The following is a 23,449-nucleotide window of genomic DNA, read 5'->3' on the forward strand; positions in this document are numbered from 1 at the left end:
AAGGAGAACGAGGTTACGTAGTCTTTATACCTTTAGTCCAGCCGCAAGCCTCTAAAAGTGGTCTTGCGACGTCACATTTGCCATGTCTGCCCAATGTGCGACACATGCCGTTCAACGCCGCAGAAGACAGTGTGGCAGAAAGAAAATTTGCGCTGTGCTCAGGGTGTCAGCATTATGCTGTAAGAAAGTTTAATGATTCTTTAATGAGACCTAAATGAGCGAATTGCGATTGCGCTTGAAATGTTATTTTTATTATGGATCGACAGGGAAGTACTTACCATGAGTTGCGCTGCAGGCTTGCTACATCATCAGCTTGTGACAAGGCACATCGCACCGGCAGTCGAACTATACATTCAAACATTTACCCTAATTTGTCGATAAATAAGGTGCTTCTTCGCAAAAACTGTGTGCCATTTTCATGATTTAAAGAAAGGACCTTCCACAGTGACATATAATTGCATTCGCTACTTGTGCCTCTTCAGGAATACTTGCAATTTTTTTGTTTCTACTTTAAGCGGCGTGCCTTGGAAGTGTTAGGGTTCGTATCACCTCGACCTATTCACATATATATATGCGAAAAAAGAAAAAAAAGACAGTGGTTGTACAGAAAACACCATGGTCTCTCATTTCCTTTATATTACTTCTACCACTCTTCATTAACCATCCTCTGTTTTTTTTGTTCCTTTCTCTGTAAACTTTATTACTGCTCTCCGCTACAGTAAAGTTTGACAAAAGAGAGCATTTCTATGACTCATTTTGTCAAAAAAATATTTTCCGCTGTTACAGTGATGACGCGAAATCTCTGAACCGAAATTAAACGCAATTTGTTTCGTTTGTTTGTTTGCTTCGCAGCTTTATTGTCCTCATCTTGGAAGGTTGTCGAGAGCTTTTCCTACGAGAAGAAGTCGCTGGGCTGCAGCCATAACGAGGTCAACCAGTTTCTTCACAAAGTTGAAGCCGCTTTGCGCATCAGCCAAGGCATACTCTCCCGCTACCTTGCTCAACAATTTTGACATAATCTCAGCGGCCTTTTGCTTCAGCTTCTTTTGGGCTTCCCCGGCAGCTTTCTTGATGTTCTCCTTGGCTTCACTGTAAGCACCTTTTACGGAGTGCTTGAGCTTCTTAGTGGCGTTTTTCACGGCTTCCATAGTTTTGTTCCAAAGAGCACGGATGAAGTATTCGTTGGCCTGAAAAGTATTGAAAACTCAGAAAGTCCACCAGTACCGCGAACTCCATTTGCTTATTCAATTATAAATAAATATCGCTATATGAACTGTACAACAGAGTTTGCTACAACTCTTGATTTGCACATAAGAGCCGCAATGGTGACTACAACAACTTGTCTTGAAATCTAGCACGCAGCGTTTTTCATACAGGTGAGGTCTGTCCATACTATGACAGCCACAAAATAAAGTCTATCTGCTTGCTGCGTGAGCATATGATCATTTGCCTATCCTAAATGAAAAAAAACTTATATGGAAAGGAAGTGGTTAAGAATTGGTGCGCTCAATTAAAAAAAAAAGTCAATGAGCAGTTCGTAACAATCTGTAGTAATCTTTTCACGCAAAAGAAAATTAGGCAATGTTACTTTTTTTCACTACTACACCAAGGGCAAGCTTTTCCTGATTTCTGAAGTCGTTACATCTATATAAAACTAAGTTCTTCGTGAAGAAAAACTGACATATAATTTGGATCAGCAAGAGCTGAGCGTAAGTTGCCTTGTTCTAGACCCATGCAAAGAAGGCACCACATAGCATGTCTCAGGCAAGGAAAATGCAGGAGGCCTATACACACCACATCACCAAATTGTCTGCCACTTCTCCAACCAGCATTATTGCCAGGATGATACCTTATCTGACTTCAAGATCAGATACGGGGGACTGCATACGTGATTGTAATTTCACGAACGTATTAACGGAAGTGTACAAGAACATGACGACCATATCAAACCTATTGAAGCTGGCAGAATGGTTTTAAACTTAAGTGCTTCGGTTAGAAATTTGCTCTTGCAAAAGTCATCAAGCCACCTTACCACACCGAAATAGTTTTTTCAGTGCAGTGAATGCTTTACAGACGCCCTTGTGGCACTAGTATTGGAATCAGTTTGCAGTTTGTCGTTTCTTTATATATATATATATATATATATATATATATATATATAATGAGATATAACAGACAGTAATGCCAAGGAATGTACAGGGGAAGTTATTAACATTAATGGAATGTAAATAAGAAGAAAGAAAAGTGGATGAAAAAATTACCAACTGTAAGCAGGAATCGAACCTACGACCTTCGAATTACGCGTTCGATGCTCTAACCACTGAGCTATTACAGCGGCACTCCCTCCATCCACTTTTTTGGGTTTATCTGTGAATTTTTTTTTTAGAAGTAGGAGCGACAGTCAGCGCCATCTATAAGCCAAACAACGAGTGTGAAAACACTCTTATGCGCATGTTTGGCGTCACGTAGCACGTGAACTTATTATGAGCGGGCAGCTGATTAATTGTCCCTCTTATACAACCTAAACACACCAAGTCTGCCAGTACGAGACCCTCGTTCAATGAAATAAGGGAAAGAAGTGTATACCTAAGGGCTCGTTTTTCCGTGTTTTTAACACAATAATAATGAGATATAACAGACAGTAATGCCAAGGAATGTACAGGGGAAGTTATTAACATTAATGGAATGTAAATAAGAAGAAAGAAAAGTGGATGAAAAAATTACCAACTGTAAGCAGGAATCGAACCTACGACCTTCGAATTACGCGTTCGATGCTCTAACCACTGAGCTATTACAGCGGCACTCCCTCCATCCACTTTTTTGGGTTTATCTGTGAATTTTTTTTTAGAAGTAGGAGCGACAGTCAGCGCCATCTATAAGCCAAACAACGAGTGTGAAAACACTCTTATGCGCATGTTTGGCGTCACGTAGCACGTGAACTTATTATGAGCGGGCAGCTGATTAATTGTCCCTCTTATACAACCTAAACACACCAAGTCTGCCAGTACGAGACCCTCGTTCAATGAAATAAGGGAAAGAAGTGTATACCTAAGGGCTCGTTTTTCCGTGTTTTTAACACAATAATAATGAGATATAACAGACAGTAATGCCAAGGAATGTACAGGGGAAGTTATTAACATTAATGGAATGTAAATAAGAAGAAAGAAAAGTGGATGAAAAAATTACCAACTGTAAGCAGGAATCGAACCTACGACCTTCGAATTACGCGTTCGATGCTCTAACCACTGAGCTATTACAGCGGCACTCCCTCCATCCACTTTTTTGGGTTTATCTGTGAATTTTTTTTTTTTAGAAGTAGGAGCGACAGTCAGCGCCATCTATAAGCCAAACAACGAGTGTGAAAACACTCTTATGCGCATGTTTGGCGTCACGTAGCACGTGAACTTATTATGAGCGGGCAGCTGATTAATTGTCCCTCTTATACAACCTAAACACACCAAGTCTGCCAGTACGAGACCCTCGTTCAATGAAATAAGGGAAAGAAGTGTATACCTAAGGGCTCGTTTTTCCGTGTTTTTAACACAATAATAATGAGATATAACAGACAGTAATGCCAAGGAATGTACAGGGGAAGTTATTAACATTAATGGAATGTAAATAAGAAGAAAGAAAAGTGGATGAAAAAATTACCAACTGTAAGCAGGAATCGAACCTACGACCTTCGAATTACGCGTTCGATGCTCTAACCACTGAGCTATTACAGCGGCACTCCCTCCATCCACTTTTTTGGGTTTATCTGTGAATTTTTTTTAGAAGTAGGAGCGACAGTCAGCGCCATCTATAAGCCAAACAACGAGTGTGAAAACACTCTTATGCGCATGTTTGGCGTCACGTAGCACGTGAACTTATTATGAGCGGGCAGCTGATTAATTGTCCCTCTTATACAACCTAAACACACCAAGTCTGCCAGTACGAGACCCTCGTTCAATGAAATAAGGGAAAGAAGTGTATACCTAAGGGCTCGTTTTTCCGTGTTTTTAACACAATAATAATGAGATATAACAGACAGTAATGCCAAGGAATGTACAGGGGAAGTTATCAACATTAATGGAATGTAAATAAGAAGAAAGAAAAGTGGATGAAAAAATTACCAACTGTAAGCAGGAATCGAACCTACGACCTTCGAATTACGCGTTCGATGCTCTAACCACTGAGCTATTACAGCGGCACTCCCTCCATCCACTTTTTTGGGTTTATCTGTGAATTTTTTTTAGAAGTAGGAGCGACAGTCAGCGCCATCTATAAGCCAAACAACGAGTGTGAAAACACTCTTATGCGCATGTTTGGCGTCACGTAGCACGTGAACTTATTATGAGCGGGCAGCTGATTAATTGTCCCTCTTATACAACCTAAACACACCAAGTCTGCCAGTACGAGACCCTCGTTCAATGAAATAAGGGAAAGAAGTGTATACCTAAGGGCTCGTTTTTCCGTGTTTTTAACACAATAATAATGAGATATAACAGACAGTAATGCCAAGGAATGTACAGGGGAAGTTATTAACATTAATGGAATGTAAATAAGAAGAAAGAAAAGTGGATGAAAAAATTACCAACTGTAAGCAGGAATCGAACCTACGACCTTCGAATTACGCGTTCGATGCTCTAACCACTGAGCTATTACAGCGGCACTCCCTCCATCCACTTTTTTGGGTTTATCTGTGAATTTTTTTTTAGAAGTAGGAGCGACAGTCAGCGCCATCTATAAGCCAAACAACGAGTGTGAAAACACTCTTATGCGCATGTTTGGCGTCACGTAGCACGTGAACCTATTATGAGCGGGCAGCTGATTAATTGTCCCTCTTATACAACCTAAACACACCAAGTCTGCCAGTACGAGACCCTCGTTCAATGAAATAAGGGAAAGAAGTGTATACCTAAGGGCTCGTTTTTCCGTGTTTTTAACACAATAATAATGAGATATAACAGACAGTAATGCCAAGGAATGTACAGGGGAAGTTATTAACATTAATGGAATGTAAATAAGAAGAAAGAAAAGTGGATGAAAAAATTACCAACTGTAAGCAGGAATCGAACCTACGACCTTCGAATTACGCGTTCGATGCTCTAACCACTGAGCTATTACAGCGGCACTCCCTCCATCCACTTTTTCGGGTTTATCTGTGAATTTTTTTTTAGAAGTAGGAGCGACAGTCAGCGCCATCTATAAGCCAAACAACGAGTGTGAAAACACTCTTATGCGCATGTTTGGCGTCACGTAGCACGTGAACTTATTATGAGCGGGCAGCTGATTAATTGTCCCTCTTATACAACCTAAACACACCAAGTCTGCCAGTACGAGACCCTCGTTCAATGAAATAAGGGAAAGAAGTGTATACCTAAGGGCTCGTTTTTCCGTGTTTTTAACACAATAATAATGAGATATAACAGACAGTAATGCCAAGGAATGTACAGGGGAAGTTATTAACATTAATGGAATGTAAATAAGAAGAAAGAAAAGTGGATGAAAAAATTACCAACTGTAAGCAGGAATCGAACCTACGACCTTCGAATTACGCGTTCGATGCTCTAACCACTGAGCTATTACAGCGGCACTCCCTCCATCCACTTTTTTGGGTTTATCTGTGAATTTTTTTTTTTTAGAAGTAGGAGCGACAGTCAGCGCCATCTATAAGCCAAACAACGAGTGTGAAAACACTCTTATGCGCATGTTTGGCGTCACGTAGCACGTGAACTTATTATGAGCGTGCAGCTGATTAATTGTCCCTCTTATACAACCTAAACACACCAAGTCTGCCAGTACGAGACCCTCGTTCAATGAAATAAGGGAAAGAAGTGTATACCTAAGGGCTCGTTTTTCCGTGTTTTTAACACAATAATAATGAGATATAACAGACAGTAATGCCAAGGAATGTACAGGGGAAGTTATTAACATTAATGGAATGTAAATAAGAAGAAAGAAAAGTGGATGAAAAAATTACCAACTGTAAGCAGGAATCGAACCTACGACCTTCGAATTACGCGTTCGATGCTCTAACCACTGAGCTATTACAGCGGCACTCCCTCCATCCACTTTTTTGGGTTTATCTGTGAATTTTTTTTTAGAAGTAGGAGCGACAGTCAGCGCCATCTATAAGCCAAACAACGAGTGTGAAAACACTCTTATGCGCATGTTTGGCGTCACGTAGCACGTGAACTTATTATGAGCGGGCAGCTGATTAATTGTCCCTCTTATACAACCTAAACACACCAAGTCTGCCAGTACCAGACCCTCGTTCAATGAAATAAGGGAAAGAAGTGTATACCTAAGGGCTCGTTTTTCCGTGTTTTTAACACAATAATAATGAGATATAACAGACAGTAATGCCAAGGAATGTACAGGGGAAGTTATTAACATTAATGGAATGTAAATAAGAAGAAAGAAAAGTGGATGAAAAAATTACCAACTGTAAGCAGGAATCGAACCTACGACCTTCGAATTACGCGTTCGATGCTCTAACCACTGAGCTATTACAGCGGCACTCCCTCCATCCACTTTTTTGGGTTTATCTGTGAATTTTTTTTTAGAAGTAGGAGCGACAGTCAGCGCCATCTATAAGCCAAACAACGAGTGTGAAAACACTCTTATGCGCATGTTTGGCGTCACGTAGCACGTGAACTTATTATGAGCGGGCAGCTGATTAATTGTCCCTCTTATACAACCTAAACACACCAAGTCTGCCAGTACGAGACCCTCGTTCAATGAAATAAGGGAAAGAAGTGTATACCTAAGGGCTCGTTTTTCCGTGTTTTTAACACAATAATAATGAGATATAACAGACAGTAATGCCAAGGAATGTACAGGGGAAGTTATTAACATTAATGGAATGTAAATAAGAAGAAAGAAAAGTGGATGAAAAAATTACCAACTGTAAGCAGGAATCGAACCTACGACCTTCGAATTACGCGTTCGATGCTCTAACCACTGAGCTATTACAGCGGCACTCCCTCCATCCACTTTTTTGGGTTTATCTGTGAATTTTTTTTTAGAAGTAGGAGCGACAGTCAGCGCCATCTATAAGCCAAACAACGAGTGTGAAAACACTCTTATGCGCATGTTTGGCGTCACGTAGCACGTGAACTTATTATGAGCGGGCAGCTGATTAATTGTCCCTCTTATACAACCTAAACACACCAAGTCTGCCAGTACGAGACCCTCGTTCAATGAAATAAGGGAAAGAAGTGTATACCTAAGGGCTCGTTTTTCCGTGTTTTTAACACAATAATAATGAGATATAACAGACAGTAATGCCAAGGAATGTACAGGGGAAGTTATTAACATTAATGGAATGTAAATAAGAAGAAAGAAAAGTGGATGAAAAAATTACCAACTGTAAGCAGGAATCGAACCTACGACCTTCGAATTACGCGTTCGATGCTCTAACCACTGAGCTATTACAGCGGCACTCCCTCCATCCACTTTTTTGGGTTTATCTGTGAATTTTTTTTTTAGAAGTAGGAGCGACAGTCAGCGCCATCTATAAGCCAAACAACGAGTGTGAAAACACTCTTATGCGCATGTTTGGCGTCACGTAGCACGTGAACTTATTATGAGCGGGCAGCTGATTAATTGTCCCTCTTATACAACCTAAACACACCAAGTCTGCCAGTACGAGACCCTCGTTCAATGAAATAAGGGAAAGAAGTGTATACCTAAGGGCTCGTTTTTCCGTGTTTTTAACACAATAATAATGAGATATAACAGACAGTAATGCCAAGGAATGTACAGGGGAAGTTATTAACATTAATGGAATGTAAATAAGAAGAAAGAAAAGTGGATGAAAAAATTACCAACTGTAAGCAGGAATCGAACCTACGACCTTCGAATTACGCGTTCGATGCTCTAACCACTGAGCTATTACAGCGGCACTCCCTCCATCCACTTTTTTGGGTTTATCTGTGAATTTTTTTTTTTAGAAGTAGGAGCGACAGTCAGCGCCATCTATAAGCCAAACAACGAGTGTGAAAACACTCTTATGCGCATGTTTGGCGTCACGTAGCACGTGAACTTATTATGAGCGGGCAGCTGATTAATTGTCCCTCTTATACAACCTAAACACACCAAGTCTGCCAGTACGAGACCCTCGTTCAATGAAATAAGGGAAAGAAGTGTATACCTAAGGGCTCGTTTTTCCGTGTTTTTAACACAATAATAATGAGATATAACAGACAGTAATGCCAAGGAATGTACAGGGGAAAACACGGAAAAACGAGCCCTTAGGTATACACTTCTTTCCCTTATTTCATTGAACGAGGGTCTCGTACTGGCAGACTTGGTGTGTTTAGGTTGTATAAGAGGGACAATTAATCAGCTGCCCGCTCATAATAAGTTCACGTGCTACGTGACGCCAAACATGCGCATAAGAGTGTTTTCACACTCGTTGTTTGGCTTATAGATGGCGCTGACTGTCGCTCCTACTTCTAAAAAAAAATTCACAGATAAACCCAAAAAAGTGGATGGAGGGAGTGCCGCTGTAATAGCTCAGTGGTTAGAGCATCGAACGCGTAATTCGAAGGTCGTAGGTTCGATTCCTGCTTACAGTTGGTAATTTTTTCATCCACTTTTCTTTCTTCTTATTTACATTCCATTAATGTTAATAACTTCCCCTGTACATTCCTTGGCATTACTGTCTGTTATATCTCATTATTATTGTGTTAAAAACACGGAAAAACGAGCCCTTAGGTATACACTTCTTTCCCTTATTTCATTGAACGAGGGTCTCGTACTGGCAGACTTGGTGTGTTTAGGTTGTATAAGAGGGACAATTAATCAGCTGCCCGCTCATAATAAGTTCACGTGCTACGTGACGCCAAACATGCGCATAAGAGTGTTTTCACACTCGTTGTTTGGCTTATAGATGGCGCTGACTGTCGCTCCTACTTCTAAAAAAAAATTCACAGATAAACCCAAAAAAGTGGATGGAGGGAGTGCCGCTGTAATAGCTCAGTGGTTAGAGCATCGAACGCGTAATTCGAAGGTCGTAGGTTCGATTCCTGCTTACAGTTGGTAATTTTTTCATCCACTTTTCTTTCTTCTTATTTACATTCCATTAATGTTAATAACTTCCCCTGTACATTCCTTGGCATTACTGTCTGTTATATCTCATTATTATTGTGTTAAAAACACGGAAAAACGAGCCCTTAGGTATACACTTCTTTCCCTTATTTCATTGAACGAGGGTCTCGTACTGGCAGACTTGGTGTGTTTAGGTTGTATAAGAGGGACAATTAATCAGCTGCCCGCTCATAATAAGTTCACGTGCTACGTGACGCCAAACATGCGCATAAGAGTGTTTTCACACTCGTTGTTTGGCTTATAGATGGCGCTGACTGTCGCTCCTACTTCTAAAAAAAAATTCACAGATAAACCCAAAAAAGTGGATGGAGGGAGTGCCGCTGTAATAGCTCAGTGGTTAGAGCATCGAACGCGTAATTCGAAGGTCGTAGGTTCGATTCCTGCTTACAGTTGGTAATTTTTTCATCCACTTTTCTTTCTTCTTATTTACATTCCATTAATGTTAATAACTTCCCCTGTACATTCCTTGGCATTACTGTCTGTTATATCTCATTATTATTGTGTTAAAAACACGGAAAAACGAGCCCTTAGGTATACACTTCTTTCCCTTATTTCATTGAACGAGGGTCTCGTACTGGCAGACTTGGTGTGTTTAGGTTGTATAAGAGGGACAATTAATCAGCTGCCCGCTCATAATAAGTTCACGTGCTACGTGACGCCAAACATGCGCATAAGAGTGTTTTCACACTCGTTGTTTGGCTTATAGATGGCGCTGACTGTCGCTCCTACTTCTAAAAAAAATTCACAGATAAACCCAAAAAAGTGGATGGAGGGAGTGCCGCTGTAATAGCTCAGTGGTTAGAGCATCGAACGCGTAATTCGAAGGTCGTAGGTTCGATTCCTGCTTACAGTTGGTAATTTTTTCATCCACTTTTCTTTCTTCTTATTTACATTCCATTAATGTTAATAACTTCCCCTGTACATTCCTTGGCATTACTGTCTGTTATATCTCATTATTATTGTGTTAAAAACACGGAAAAACGAGCCCTTAGGTATACACTTCTTTCCCTTATTTCATTGAACGAGGGTCTCGTACTGGCAGACTTGGTGTGTTTAGGTTGTATAAGAGGGACAATTAATCAGCTGCCCGCTCATAATAAGTTCACGTGCTACGTGACGCCAAACATGCGCATAAGAGTGTTTTCACACTCGTTGTTTGGCTTATAGATGGCGCTGACTGTCGCTCCTACTTCTAAAAAAAAAATTCACAGATAAACCCAAAAAAGTGGATGGAGGGAGTGCCGCTGTAATAGCTCAGTGGTTAGAGCATCGAACGCGTAATTCGAAGGTCGTAGGTTCGATTCCTGCTTACAGTTGGTAATTTTTTCATCCACTTTTCTTTCTTCTTATTTACATTCCATTAATGTTAATAACTTCCCCTGTACATTCCTTGGCATTACTGTCTGTTATATCTCATTATTATTGTGTTAAAAACACGGAAAAACGAGCCCTTAGGTATACACTTCTTTCCCTTATTTCATTGAACGAGGGTCTCGTACTGGCAGACTTGGTGTGTTTAGGTTGTATAAGAGGGACAATTAATCAGCTGCCCGCTCATAATAAGTTCACGTGCTACGTGACGCCAAACATGCGCATAAGAGTGTTTTCACACTCGTTGTTTGGCTTATAGATGGCGCTGACTGTCGCTCCTACTTCTAAAAAAAAATTCACAGATAAACCCAAAAAAGTGGATGGAGGGAGTGCCGCTGTAATAGCTCAGTGGTTAGAGCATCGAACGCGTAATTCGAAGGTCGTAGGTTCGATTCCTGCTTACAGTTGGTAATTTTTTCATCCACTTTTCTTTCTTCTTATTTACATTCCATTAATGTTAATAACTTCCCCTGTACATTCCTTGGCATTACTGTCTGTTATATCTCATTATTATTGTGTTAAAAACACGGAAAAACGAGCCCTTAGGTATACACTTCTTTCCCTTATTTCATTGAACGAGGGTCTCGTACTGGCAGACTTGGTGTGTTTAGGTTGTATAAGAGGGACAATTAATCAGCTGCCCGCTCATAATAAGTTCACGTGCTACGTGACGCCAAACATGCGCATAAGAGTGTTTTCACACTCGTTGTTTGGCTTATAGATGGCGCTGACTGTCGCTCCTACTTCTAAAAAAAAAAAAAATTCACAGATAAACCCAAAAAAGTGGATGGAGGGAGTGCCGCTGTAATAGCTCAGTGGTTAGAGCATCGAACGCGTACTTCGAAGGTCGTAGGTTCGATTCCTGCTTACAGTTGGTAATTTTTTCATCCACTTTTCTTTCTTCTTATTTACATTCCATTAATGTTAATAACTTCCCCTGTACATTCCTTGGCATTACTGTCTGTTATATCTCATTATTATTGTGTTAAAAACACGGAAAAACGAGCCCTTAGGTATACACTTCTTTCCCTTATTTCATTGAACGAGGGTCTCGTACTGGCAGACTTGGTGTGTTTAGGTTGTATAAGAGGGACAATTAATCAGCTGCCCGCTCATAATAAGTTCACGTGCTACGTGACGCCAAACATGCGCATAAGAGTGTTTTCACACTCGTTGTTTGGCTTATAGATGGCGCTGACTGTCGCTCCTACTTCTAAAAAAAAATTCACAGATAAACCCAAAAAAGTGGATGGAGGGAGTGCCGCTGTAATAGCTCAGCCATTCCGCTTCCGGCAGTCGTGCTGAACGGATCGCAGGATCATGAGCTCCAGCGGAGCGGCGACAGCGGCCAATCTTAGCCGCGGAAACAGGAACGGAGATAGCGAATACCAGTTTATTTTGCCGCAAATGCCAAAAGGACGACTTGTTATCAACACCGTGTTTTTACACGGTGATGTACGAGCGAGGCCATACAAGGTCGAAGATTTCAGGGACGCATTGACGCCAACGGGCCTGCTGCCGGATGTGGTAAGCCTCGGTGCATACCAGGTTAACCACTTGTGGGCGGTGACATTCAATGATGCCACTCCCACGAAACGCCTGCTCGCCTTGAAGGAGCTGCAGGTGAAGGGGCGGCGCTGCGTCGTCGTCGACCCACAGGACCAGCAGGTGCGGCTACGAATTCACTGGCTGCTTCACGGGGTGAGCGACGAAGAAGTACGGACGGCGCTGTCGGCTTTCGGCAAGGTCGTGGAGGTGAGCCGTGAGCGGTGGCGTGTCCCGGGCATGGCCGACAAGTGTTCGACCACGAGAACAGCTCTCCTGAAGCTGAAAAGCGGCGTCAGGGTCGAAGACCTTCCGCACCAGATCAGGATCGATGGAGAGCTGGCCTTGCTGGTTGTGCCTGGTCGGCCGATGCAATGCTTGCGCTGCCAAGGCAAAGGGCACGTCCGCCGAGAGTGCAAGGTTCCCCGTTGCTCGCGGTGCAAACGCTTCGGACACGTCGAGGCGGATTGCGTTCGAACGTACGCCAGTGCAATGGGGCCAGCGAAGAACGAGGCGATGGCTGATCACGTCATGGACGCGGCCGAGGCAGAGGACGCCGCCAAAGGGGTCGGAAGCCCAGTGGTCCCTGTGACTACTGGAGGGGCGGCGCCGGCAGACACACCCAAGTTTCCGGAGACTCTCCAGCTTTCGACTACACCGGCCAGCGCCCCGTCAGCGGCCGAGCCTGAGCGGGTCGAGACGGACGTGGTTCCGGTGGGGACAGCTGATACAACGGAGGGTCAGGGAGAGACGGCGGCGGACAGCGACGACGAGATGTGCGTGACCAGCGCCACGCTAAAGCGTCCACTCGACGACTCGGTAGAGCAGGACGGGGCGTCGTCCACCAGCAGCCAGGAGCCGCCTGCGAAGGCGCCGCAAGGGAGGCGGCGTAGTCTCAAACCTAAGCCGAAAGTCCCTACCGACCGGAGACTGGAGGACAAGGCAAAAGAAAACAGCGCTGGGAAGCAGGATGGTCCTGGAGGCGGCTAGCCGAGGGCTGGTCGTGAAGGGTAAGCGCCATGCTCCGGGCCTACTCCTTTAGCGAACAAGTCACTATGGCATTAACTCCGCCATTCAGTATAGCTACGCTTAACGTCAGAGGGTTGGCGGCTAGGCGTAGGCAAAGTCAGCTCTATCGGTTGCTCACAGACCAAGACATAGACGTCCTAGCCGTCCAGGAAACTAAGGTAGACGGAGAGGAGGAGACCGGGAGCATGGTGCGCCGTTTCACTGACCGATATTACGCGGTCGTAAGCCACTCGATAGGAACGTCCGCGGGTTGTGTTCTTTTTGTAAAAAAATTGCAAAGCCTTCTTGTGCAAAGTGTTTTTTCATGCCAGTCGGGCAGAATTGTTTATTGTGACTTTGTTTATGGTGCCACTGAATTCAGAGTTATATGCGTATACGCACCGAATAGTGTAGAAGAGCGTGCTCAGTTTTTTTCTAACCTGTTTCAGTGGACAAAGTGTGATAAGAGGGTGGTTTTGTTAGGTGATTTTAACTGTGTTTTAAGGGCTCGCGATAGAGTCAATAGCACTGGCGTTCGTGACAAAAGCAGTGACGTGCTAGGCAAATTAATAACCGAAAATGACTTGGAAGACGTGTATGAATGTGTGGCAGCAAATCGCGAAGTGATCTACACGCGATTTCATGGCAATAGCCATGCACGTTTAGACCGCATATACCTATCCCTAGATGTATTGCCTATGTGTCACGATTTTTCGGTTGAGCCAGTGTCGTTTTCAGATCACTGTTTGGTTGTGTGTCGCATAGGCATGAAGAAACAGCGTAAGGGTTTCAACTGGGATTTATGGAAACTGAACGCATTGTTACTAAAAGATGAACCATTTTTAGAAGCAGTGCACGAGACCATTAATGAAGTGCTTATGGAAAAAACGGAAACAGTAGCAGAGAAATGGGAGTGTTTAAAGCAGAAGGTGAAAATGAAAGCGCTTGACAGATCGAGCACGCTAAAATTCGAAGCGCAAATAAAAGAAAGAAGTCTTAAGAAAACACTGCAGCAGCTGATAGCCCTAGAAAGTCGGGAGCCTGGGACTTGCAAAGACGAGGTGCGCAGTGTCAAGGAAAAATTAGAACTGCATGACAGAGAGCGTTATCGAGGCGCCTGGGTTCGCGCGCGCGCAAATGATCTTGCCGCGGGTGAGACGCCCACAAAAAGGGCGCTTGGTCTCGAAAAAGCGCAAGGACGCCGAAACCACATCGATAAGGTCTATTGCAACGGGACTCTCGCGAGCGACAATGAAAGCATCGAACGGGCCTTTGTTGCGTATTATCAGTCACTTTTTGCAATTCGAAAAGCGAATGTACATGGTTTTAAAGAAGAGTTTCTCAAGCGCTTGCCGCGGCTTAGTGACGACACAAAAAAGCTTTTAGAAGGCAGAATAACGGAAGGTGAAGTGGAACGCGCGATTGGTCATCTGAACCCCGGAAAGTCACCGGGACCCGATGGCCTAACCGCAGCATGGTATAAGACGTTTAGAATAGAACTGTCCCCGGGGTTAGCTGAGCTGTTCAATGAGGCGTACGAACGGAAAACTCTGCCGCCCTCCTTCAGCAAAGCGCATACGATATTAATTCCTAAAACGGACGAAGGGGAAAAACTTAAACTGGTGACATCGTATAGGCCCATATCGCTGACCAATGTCGACTACAAGATTTTTATGAAGGTTCTGGCAGCGCGACTTCAAGGTGTCATTAAAGAAATTGTTGGAGAGCACCAAACTTGTGGAATCAAAGGCAGAACCATTAGCTCAAACATTCACAAGATGCGGTGTGTGCTAGAGTGTTGTGACGAAGATTCACTTGGCGTTGCTGTGCTCCAGATAGACCTGGAGAAAGCTTTTGATTGTGTTGCGCATGATATTTTGTTTGTCATCTTAGATCATATTAATGTCGGTTCCATCATCAAGGAGGGAGTGGCCTTGGCGTACCAGAACTGCACAACACGTTTAATTGTTAACAAGTCTTTGGGGGCCCCCATTCACGTAATGCGTTCTGTGCGTCAAGGCTGCCCCCTCAGTCCACTTTTGTTTTGTATTTACATCGAAGCGATGTGCTTAGCGATAAATGAAAATGAAAAAATTCGTGGCTTCAGCTTGGCGGCAGTGGAAGTTAAGCTGCTGGCATATGCAGACGACATTGCGGTGTGTTGTACGAACAAAGAAAGTGTAGAGGAAACGATAAGTGTTGTGAAACATTTTTGTAGCGTCACAGGAAGCCGCGTAAACTGGGCGAAATCTCTTGGGCTTTGGCACGGAAGGTGGCCTTCAAAGCCGGACCTTTTTGCGAATGTGCACTGGACGGAAACACCGACAAGGTACCTCGGTGTTCCCCTGGAATGTTATAACGGCAGCGAGGAGTATTGGTCGCGTCAAACAAAAGAGACGAAGGAAAAAGCAGACAGGTGGAAAGGCATGAACCTGTCTGTTTTCGCTAGGGCTACTGTGTGCAACATGTTTTTTATCGCTAAACTGTGGTATGTGATACAGGTGTTACATTGTTCAAGGATCAACGTGCAAAGGCTGCACAGAGTGTTCGCAGTTTTTATATGGGGCTCGAAATGGGAAAGGTGCAGACGGACCAACTTGTTCAGGCGCGTGAAGGACGGAGGTCTTGGTTTGGCGCACCTATTTGTGAGACAAGTAGTAAATAGATTTTTGTTTTTCCGTGACGTCAGGGATCCGTTTTTGCGTACGGTATGCCAGCTCAGGTTAGGCAGTGCCTTACCAGATTTTGTTGTTACCACGGATAGCCGGCCCGTGACGTTGCGTGGGTATCTCAAGGAAGTGGTAGACAGTGTACGTTTTTTATCTGTACGCTTTTCGATAGATTATCTAGCAAGTGTTAGAAGAAAAGAATTGTACAAAGATGTATGTGCTATGGTTTTGCCAGTACCATTGTACAGGGCCATATACAGTGGAAGACCGGGACAAAATGTACTGAAGCGGGTGAGAAACATGCAGGTACCTACAGGGGTGAAAACTTTTTTCTTCAAGTTACACACAGGAACACTATCAGTAAAGACTTTCACAGAGGAACGGGGTTTTTTTACACCATGGGGGTCACACTGCTTGATATGTAAGAAACCAGAAACAATAGACCATGTTTTTTTGCATTGTTGGGAAGGGGTACATTTTTGGGACATATTACAGAGGACAATAAAGAAGGATTTTCCACTAGACCCACACGGAATAAGGTACCTCGCAGTAACAAATGATGATGGGGTCCCATTTGATGTAGTGATGTTGACCGGTCTCCACTGTATATGGCGTGCACGAATGGCCGGATACCATTTCGACCCGGACGCAAAGCCAGCAGTAATTTATTTCAGGCAAAGCATGTCTGCATTCATTGAGTGTAGCAAAATAGAGGATATCGAGCCAGAATGGTTGTCAAGGTTTGAACCCCTGGCAAACCTCAAGTATTTTTAAGAGGACAACATCAGTACAAATGGGACTGATGGCAATGCTTGTTTTTTTCTTTTCTTTGTATTGTAATATATGTGTGTGCAATGATTGCCATGTACAATGTCCATGCCAGGCAATAAATAAAAAAAAAAAAAAATAGCTCAGTGGTTAGAGCATCGAACGCGTAATTCGAAGGTCGTAGGTTCGATTCCTGCTTACAGTTGGTAATTTTTTCATCCACTTTTCTTTCTTCTTATTTACATTCCATTAATGTTAATAACTTCCCCTGTACATTCCTTGGCATTACTGTCTGTTATATCTCATTATTATTGTGTTAAAAACACGGAAAAACGAGCCCTTAGGTATACACTTCTTTCCCTTATTTCATTGAACGAGGGTCTCGTACTGGCAGACTTGGTGTGTTTAGGTTGTATAAGAGGGACAATTAATCAGCTGCCCGCTCATAATAAGTTCACGTGCTACGTGACGCCAAACATGCGCATAAGAGTGTTTTCACACTCGTTGTTTGGCTTATAGATGGCGCTGACTGTCGCTCCTACTTCTAAAAAAAAATTCACAGATAAACCCAAAAAAGTGGATGGAGGGAGTGCCGCTGTAATAGCTCAGTGGTTAGAGCATCGAACGCGTAATTCGAAGGTCGTAGGTTCGATTCCTGCTTACAGTTGGTAATTTTTTCATCCACTTTTCTTTCTTCTTATTTACATTCCATTAATGTTAATAACTTCCCCTGTACATTCCTTGGCATTACTGTCTGTTATATCTCATTATTATTGTGTTAAAAACACGGAAAAACGAGCCCTTAGGTATACACTTCTTTCCCTTATTTCATTGAACGAGGGTCTCGTACTGGCAGACTTGGTGTGTTTAGGTTGTATAAGAGGGACAATTAATCAGCTGCCCGCTCATAATAAGTTCACGTGCTACGTGACGCCAAACATGCGCATAAGAGTGTTTTCACACTCGTTGTTTGGCTTATAGATGGCGCTGACTGTCGCTCCTACTTCTAAAAAAAAATTCACAGATAAACCCAAAAAAGTGGATGGAGGGAGTGCCGCTGTAATAGCTCAGTGGTTAGAGCATCGAACGCGTAATTCGAAGGTCGTAGGTTCGATTCCTGCTTACAGTTGGTAATTTTTTCATCCACTTTTCTTTCTTCTTATTTACATTCCATTAATGGTAATAACTTCCCCTGTACATTCCTTGGCATTACTGTCTGTTATATCTCATTATTATTGTGTTAAAAACACGGAAAAACGAGCCCTTAGGTATACACTTCTTTCCCTTATTTCATTGAACGAGGGTCTCGTACTGGCAGACTTGGTGTGTTTAGGTTGTATAAGAGGGACAATTAATCAGCTGCCCGCTCATAATAAGTTCACGTGCTACGTGACGCCAAACATGCGCATAAGAGTGTTTTCACACTCGTTGTTTGGCTTATAGATGGCGCTGACTGTCGCTCCTACTTCTAAAAAAAAAAATTCACAGATAAACCCAAAAAAGTGGATGGAGGGAGTGCCGCTGTAATAGCTCAGTGGTTAGAGCATCGAACGCGTAATTCGAAGGTCGTAGGTTCGATTCCTGCTTACAGTTGGTAATTTTTTCATCCACTTTTCTTTCTTCTTATTTACATTCCATTAATGTTAATAACTTCCCCTGTACATTCCTTGGCATTACTGTCTGTTATATCTCATTATTATTGTGTTAAAAACACGGAAAAACGAGCCCTTAGGTATACACTTCTTTCCCTTATTTCATTGAACGAGGGTCTCGTACTGGCAGACTTGGTGTGTTTAGGTTGTATAAGAGGGACAATTAATCAGCTGCCCGCTCATAATAAGTTCACGTGCTACGTGACGCCAAACATGCGCATAAGAGTGTTTTCACACTCGTTGTTTGGCTTATAGATGGCGCTGACTGTCGCTCCTACTTCTAAAAAAAAATTCACAGATAAACCCAAAAAAGTGGATGGAGGGAGTGCCGCTGTAATAGCTCAGTGGTTAGAGCATCGAACGCGTAATTCGAAGGTCGTAGGTTCGATTCCTGCTTACAGTTGGTAATTTTTTCATCCACTTTTCTTTCTTCTTATTTACATTCCATTAATGTTAATAACTTCCCCTGTACATTCCTTGGCATTACTGTCTGTTATATCTCATTATTATTGTGTTAAAAACACGGAAAAACGAGCCCTTAGGTATACACTTCTTTCCCTTATTTCATTGAACGAGGGTCTCGTACTGGCAGACTTGGTGTGTTTAGGTTGTATAAGAGGGACAATTAATCAGCTGCCCGCTCATAATAAGTTCACGTGCTACGTGACGCCAAACATGCGCATAAGAGTGTTTTCACACTCGTTGTTTGGCTTATAGATGGCGCTGACTGTCGCTCCTACTTCTAAAAAAAAAATTCACAGATAAACCCAAAAAAGTGGATGGAGGGAGTGCCGCTGTAATAGCTCAGTGGTTAGAGCATCGAACGCGTAATTCGAAGGTCGTAGGTTCGATTCCTGCTTACAGTTGGTAATTTTTTCATCCACTTTTCTTTCTTCTTATTTACATTCCATTAATGTTAATAACTTCCCCTGTACATTCCTTGGCATTACTGTCTGTTATATCTCATTATTATTGTGTTAAAAACACGGAAAAACGAGCCCTTAGGTATACACTTCTTTCCCTTATTTCATTGAACGAGGGTCTCGTACTGGCAGACTTGGTGTGTTTAGGTTGTATAAGAGGGACAATTAATCAGCTGCCCGCTCATAATAAGTTCACGTGCTACGTGACGCCAAACATGCGCATAAGAGTGTTTTCACACTCGTTGTTTGGCTTATAGATGGCGCTGACTGTCGCTCCTACTTCTAAAAAAAAATTCACAGATAAACCCAAAAAAGTGGATGGAGGGAGTGCCGCTGTAATAGCTCAGTGGTTAGAGCATCGAACGCGTAATTCGAAGGTCGTAGGTTCGATTCCTGCTTACAGTTGGTAATTTTTTCATCCACTTTTCTTTCTTCTTATTTACATTCCATTAATGTTAATAACTTCCCCTGTACATTCCTTGGCATTACTGTCTGTTATATCTCATTATTATTGTGTTAAAAACACGGAAAAACGAGCCCTTAGGTATACACTTCTTTCCCATATATATATATATATATATATATATATATATATATATATATATATATACTTTTCTAAACACTCTTTGGACAACTTCTGCATGTACACTTCGTAGTTATATACTCAGTGCACCACAAATAATCAACTTCTTTGTAGTAAGCCGGCATTCACATTGCTATCTATCGTCATTTTTTGTAGTGGCATGGTATCCGCTACACATTTGCAATAAATATTGCAGTGGCTAACGAAAATAGAGATTTATGTCTGAAGTGGGTATGCGCCATAGCTAATAGGTGATGAAGAACAAGCTTTTTTGTTGTGGGTCTTGAGCATTGGACAACCTACTCGCTCCACAATTCGCATTGTGTGATGCCTGGTTGTTACTTTGTAGTTCCAAAGCGCTTTATTGCTCATACAAACGCGTTTCTTTTCCCGAGATCAAGCCAGCCTAAGGCGTGATTCGCGACATAGCTTCAAGCACCGGCGTGACTCAGTGGTAGAATGCTGGGCTAGCACGCAGCGTACCCAGGTTAGAACCTAATGTGTTTTTAACGTTTTATTTTACTGAGGTTTTTCTTATTTTTCCAATATTTGTTACGGGCACCGGTGGCGGTGGCGGCGGACAACTACGACGGCGCACGTGACCCGTGTTGTGATTTCGTAAGAGCTTTCGCTGTAAAATGACGTGGCATTTCAGATCGAGTTTCAAATAATCAGCCACATTAGCACCTCTGTCGAAGATGAAGTGCGGCCGCATTTCAGCTGAGGTCCAATGCATTAATCCCATGTACGTTGACCTATGTGCACGCTGAAGAACGCTAGTTAAGGATGTTGATAATGATGAAAACTTTAATCAAGATCGGAGAACGCACAGGGGAACCTACACGGCACCCGATTAGCCACACGCACCTATTGCCAAACCTGGCTTAGCGGCCCGTTCGAGGACACTCTGGACCACCAGGGGTTCGGTCATTGGTCACAATTTTCGGAGCCATTTACTATGGCGTACTTTTGAGCAATCTTACTTGGAGACAAAATCTCAACCAGTGTTATTATTAATTATTTTTTGCAATCCTGTTTTGTAATTCAAATTCGAGGCTATCCTGTGTTGTCCTCAGAACGCATTTCATAAATCATGTCCATTGATTTCACGCTGGCTTGAATTTCAAGCCATTGACTGCTGGCAGAGTGCTCCACAAAAGTAGGAATAAGGGTTTCAATCTTTCAAAATGTACAATGTACCTATGCTCACTTTATTAAAGCATAAGTGTAAAAAATGTATGACGTTTAGAAAACGCTGATTATAAACTTATAAGTGAATTCTCGCAGCGTCTCGTATCCTGGTTGAAAAACACCAATCTTAAATACTACCTTACCAGTGGACTAATTATCGGACTGTTTCAAAGTTTAGTCTCTTATAATCCTTTTATGCACGCGTTCTTGATCAGAGAAATGTTATGTAGAAAATGGAACATGAGGCAGGGTACGTGTTCGCACGATATTCGAGGTAGTAGAGATGTCATTTACTTAGTATTCTAGTAATGATCGCTACGAAGCAGTATAAAAATTGTAAAAGGTTCGATTTCATATATTTTCAAGCAGTCCTGTCTGAAACGGCGACTTCTAAAAACCAATATTGATATCTATTACGTCGAAACTTCTGCCCTTATGAAGTTTGTCATACTTAAAGACAAAGGTATTTTTAATACACTTCTTGGCAGACACAGCATCATAAGTGTAGCCTACTTATAATGAAGACATGATGCCTGTTATACTTGTATGGTACGATATAGATATGCACGCTTTTTCTGAACAGAAATTTTGCCCTTTAACAGTTTAGCGTTCCCTCTAATTTCATCATCTTACTTCAGAGTTCAGATCTTCATCCTCAGCAAGTGTCTGTGCCACATCACGAAGAACTTCACTGAGATGAACGGCCTCTTCAGCTGCGCTGCTGAACACAGTAGGAGCTGTTGAGTCCTCCTCAGTAGCCGTTTGGCCGTTCACTGAAAACAACGTGCAGATGTGCATCATTGTTCGGGCCCCATTTTTGTTGTTATCTAAAAGTTCATCGCCTCAGTATCTTTATTTTTAAGTAGGATAGTTCCCAGTGCCTCGCTCAGAGAAAAATTCATGAGCAGGCAGTGGCCTGTGGAGAACACTGCACCGTAACTGGATTATGCAGATGACACATCGCAATCACACATAGACATCGACGTAAAAATTGCAGCTGGCAATGTCTAGAAGTGTATTTGTTGTTTTTAACGGACATAACATTCATATAGCGCTCAACAGTAATGTGAGAACAGAAGTTTTTTTTTGATAGCTAAAAGGCTTCATTATTCACCATTATATTATAAAGTCGACAGTATACTGCTCAGGTTAATGAAAAAAAAACACCTTCAAAATGAGTAAGCACGCGCGCGCTACACAAGACATTCGAACCATGAATAACGTGCAGAAATGTTAAACATTACGTAGTGCCAAGTTTGAACCTTTACTTACAGCACAAAAGCTTTGGATGAAGCGTGGGCGAGTGTAGTTGTCAACGAAATACAAATAATGTGTAAGTTGTAATTGAATATAGTTTATAAAGGCGATTGCATTATTCACACTCGTATAGCATTTAAGGTGTTGTGTTTGTCGGGAACTACAATAAATTGGTTCTCGTACATACCGGAAAAAGCGATGAGCGCCAACACACAAATTCCGGTGATTGTCTGCCTCATGGTCTGAAAAAGAAGTGAAATCATTAATTTTTTAGATATTCATAACAGTTATCTATGAATACATAGCAGAACTTGAGTACCTTCACGGAATTCTTCAGTTAACCTTATCAAGGCGATTACATCTAATGTTAGGAAGTAAATATGTACAGAAAAGGTTTATTGCAAGAGGCTTCGCAAATTTTCAGAGATAGCTTTTATATATCTCCCATTATTATGGTCAACTTTGTATGACTAAACTGGTCTTCTCGTTCATCCGACTGATAATTCTGACACGTGCAATGCAAGCATATCCATGACACACAATGTTCACAAAAACGTTTTTTTTTTAATTTAGAGAAAGATTCATATAAGGGAGTCACAGGATTTGCACAGAATAACCGTCATCGAACCTTTCATTAGCTAAAGATTCCACATACGTCATTCATGTGTCAAGTAAGTTTTTATTTTTGAGTCAGCGCTTGCGTGCGTACACCTCTCCATCCTTTTATTCTCGCTTCGCTTTTCGGTACGAGGCTTGAAAACAAAATAGCCACCTACAAGCATTACCAATCACGTTTTTTCCCTTTTATTTACATTCGCTGCAGCTCGTTTCACTAGTGCGCCCTTAGGGCTTTAAAAAAAACAGTGCCGTTCATACCATGTCGATGACTGTACGAAGCATTTACTACCAAATTATATAAATTTAATAAGCTACTACACTACGAAATGTTTTATTTCATAGAAGACAGTGTCATAGATTCAGCTATGAACATTAGGGAGCTGCACTATCTAAGGCTTTTTAGACATTATTTGTTCTAAGCACCTTTACAAGCGTCCAGCATTCACCTCACGCGTGTTTCATTCGATTCTATTCGATTCATTTTTTCATTTCTCGTTAACTGGTGAACTTGTTGTACGCCACTGTGAGCCCTGTAAAGCTAGTATGGTGACATTTTCCAAGATTTGTCAGTTGAACCATAAACTGCCACAAATTTTATAAACTTCATATTCAACATCAGTATCATACGCACTCTGCAGAAATACACAGCACCGTGATTCTTAATTCACTTACCAAGTCTCAAGTAGCCTCAGGCGAGCTTCCAGAAATATTTCGAGCTCAATTCTGTGTATCACATGCTGAAAACATCGCTTTTATAGCTTCTAATCT

At 42.2% G+C, this 23,449-nt stretch overlaps 1 protein-coding gene across 1 annotated transcript; it reads right to left on the bottom strand.

Moving 5' to 3' along the window:
- Nucleotides 1-823: 823 nt before the first annotated feature.
- LOC119178474 (uncharacterized) lies at nucleotides 824-23,449 on the bottom strand. Its single transcript, XM_037429678.2, has 4 exons — nucleotides 23,354-23,449; nucleotides 22,251-22,305; nucleotides 21,440-21,579; nucleotides 824-1,187 (listed from the first exon to the last, which is right to left on the bottom strand). Exons 2-4 carry the CDS (start codon nucleotides 22,300-22,302, stop codon nucleotides 864-866), a joined length of 516 nt encoding a protein of 171 aa, XP_037285575.2. The 5' UTR covers nucleotides 22,303-22,305; nucleotides 23,354-23,449; the 3' UTR covers nucleotides 824-863.

This window comes from Rhipicephalus microplus, chromosome 1 (assembly GCF_043290135.1).
Source record: "Rhipicephalus microplus isolate Deutch F79 chromosome 1, USDA_Rmic, whole genome shotgun sequence".
Lineage (NCBI taxonomy): Eukaryota > Metazoa > Arthropoda > Arachnida > Ixodida > Ixodidae > Rhipicephalus > Rhipicephalus microplus.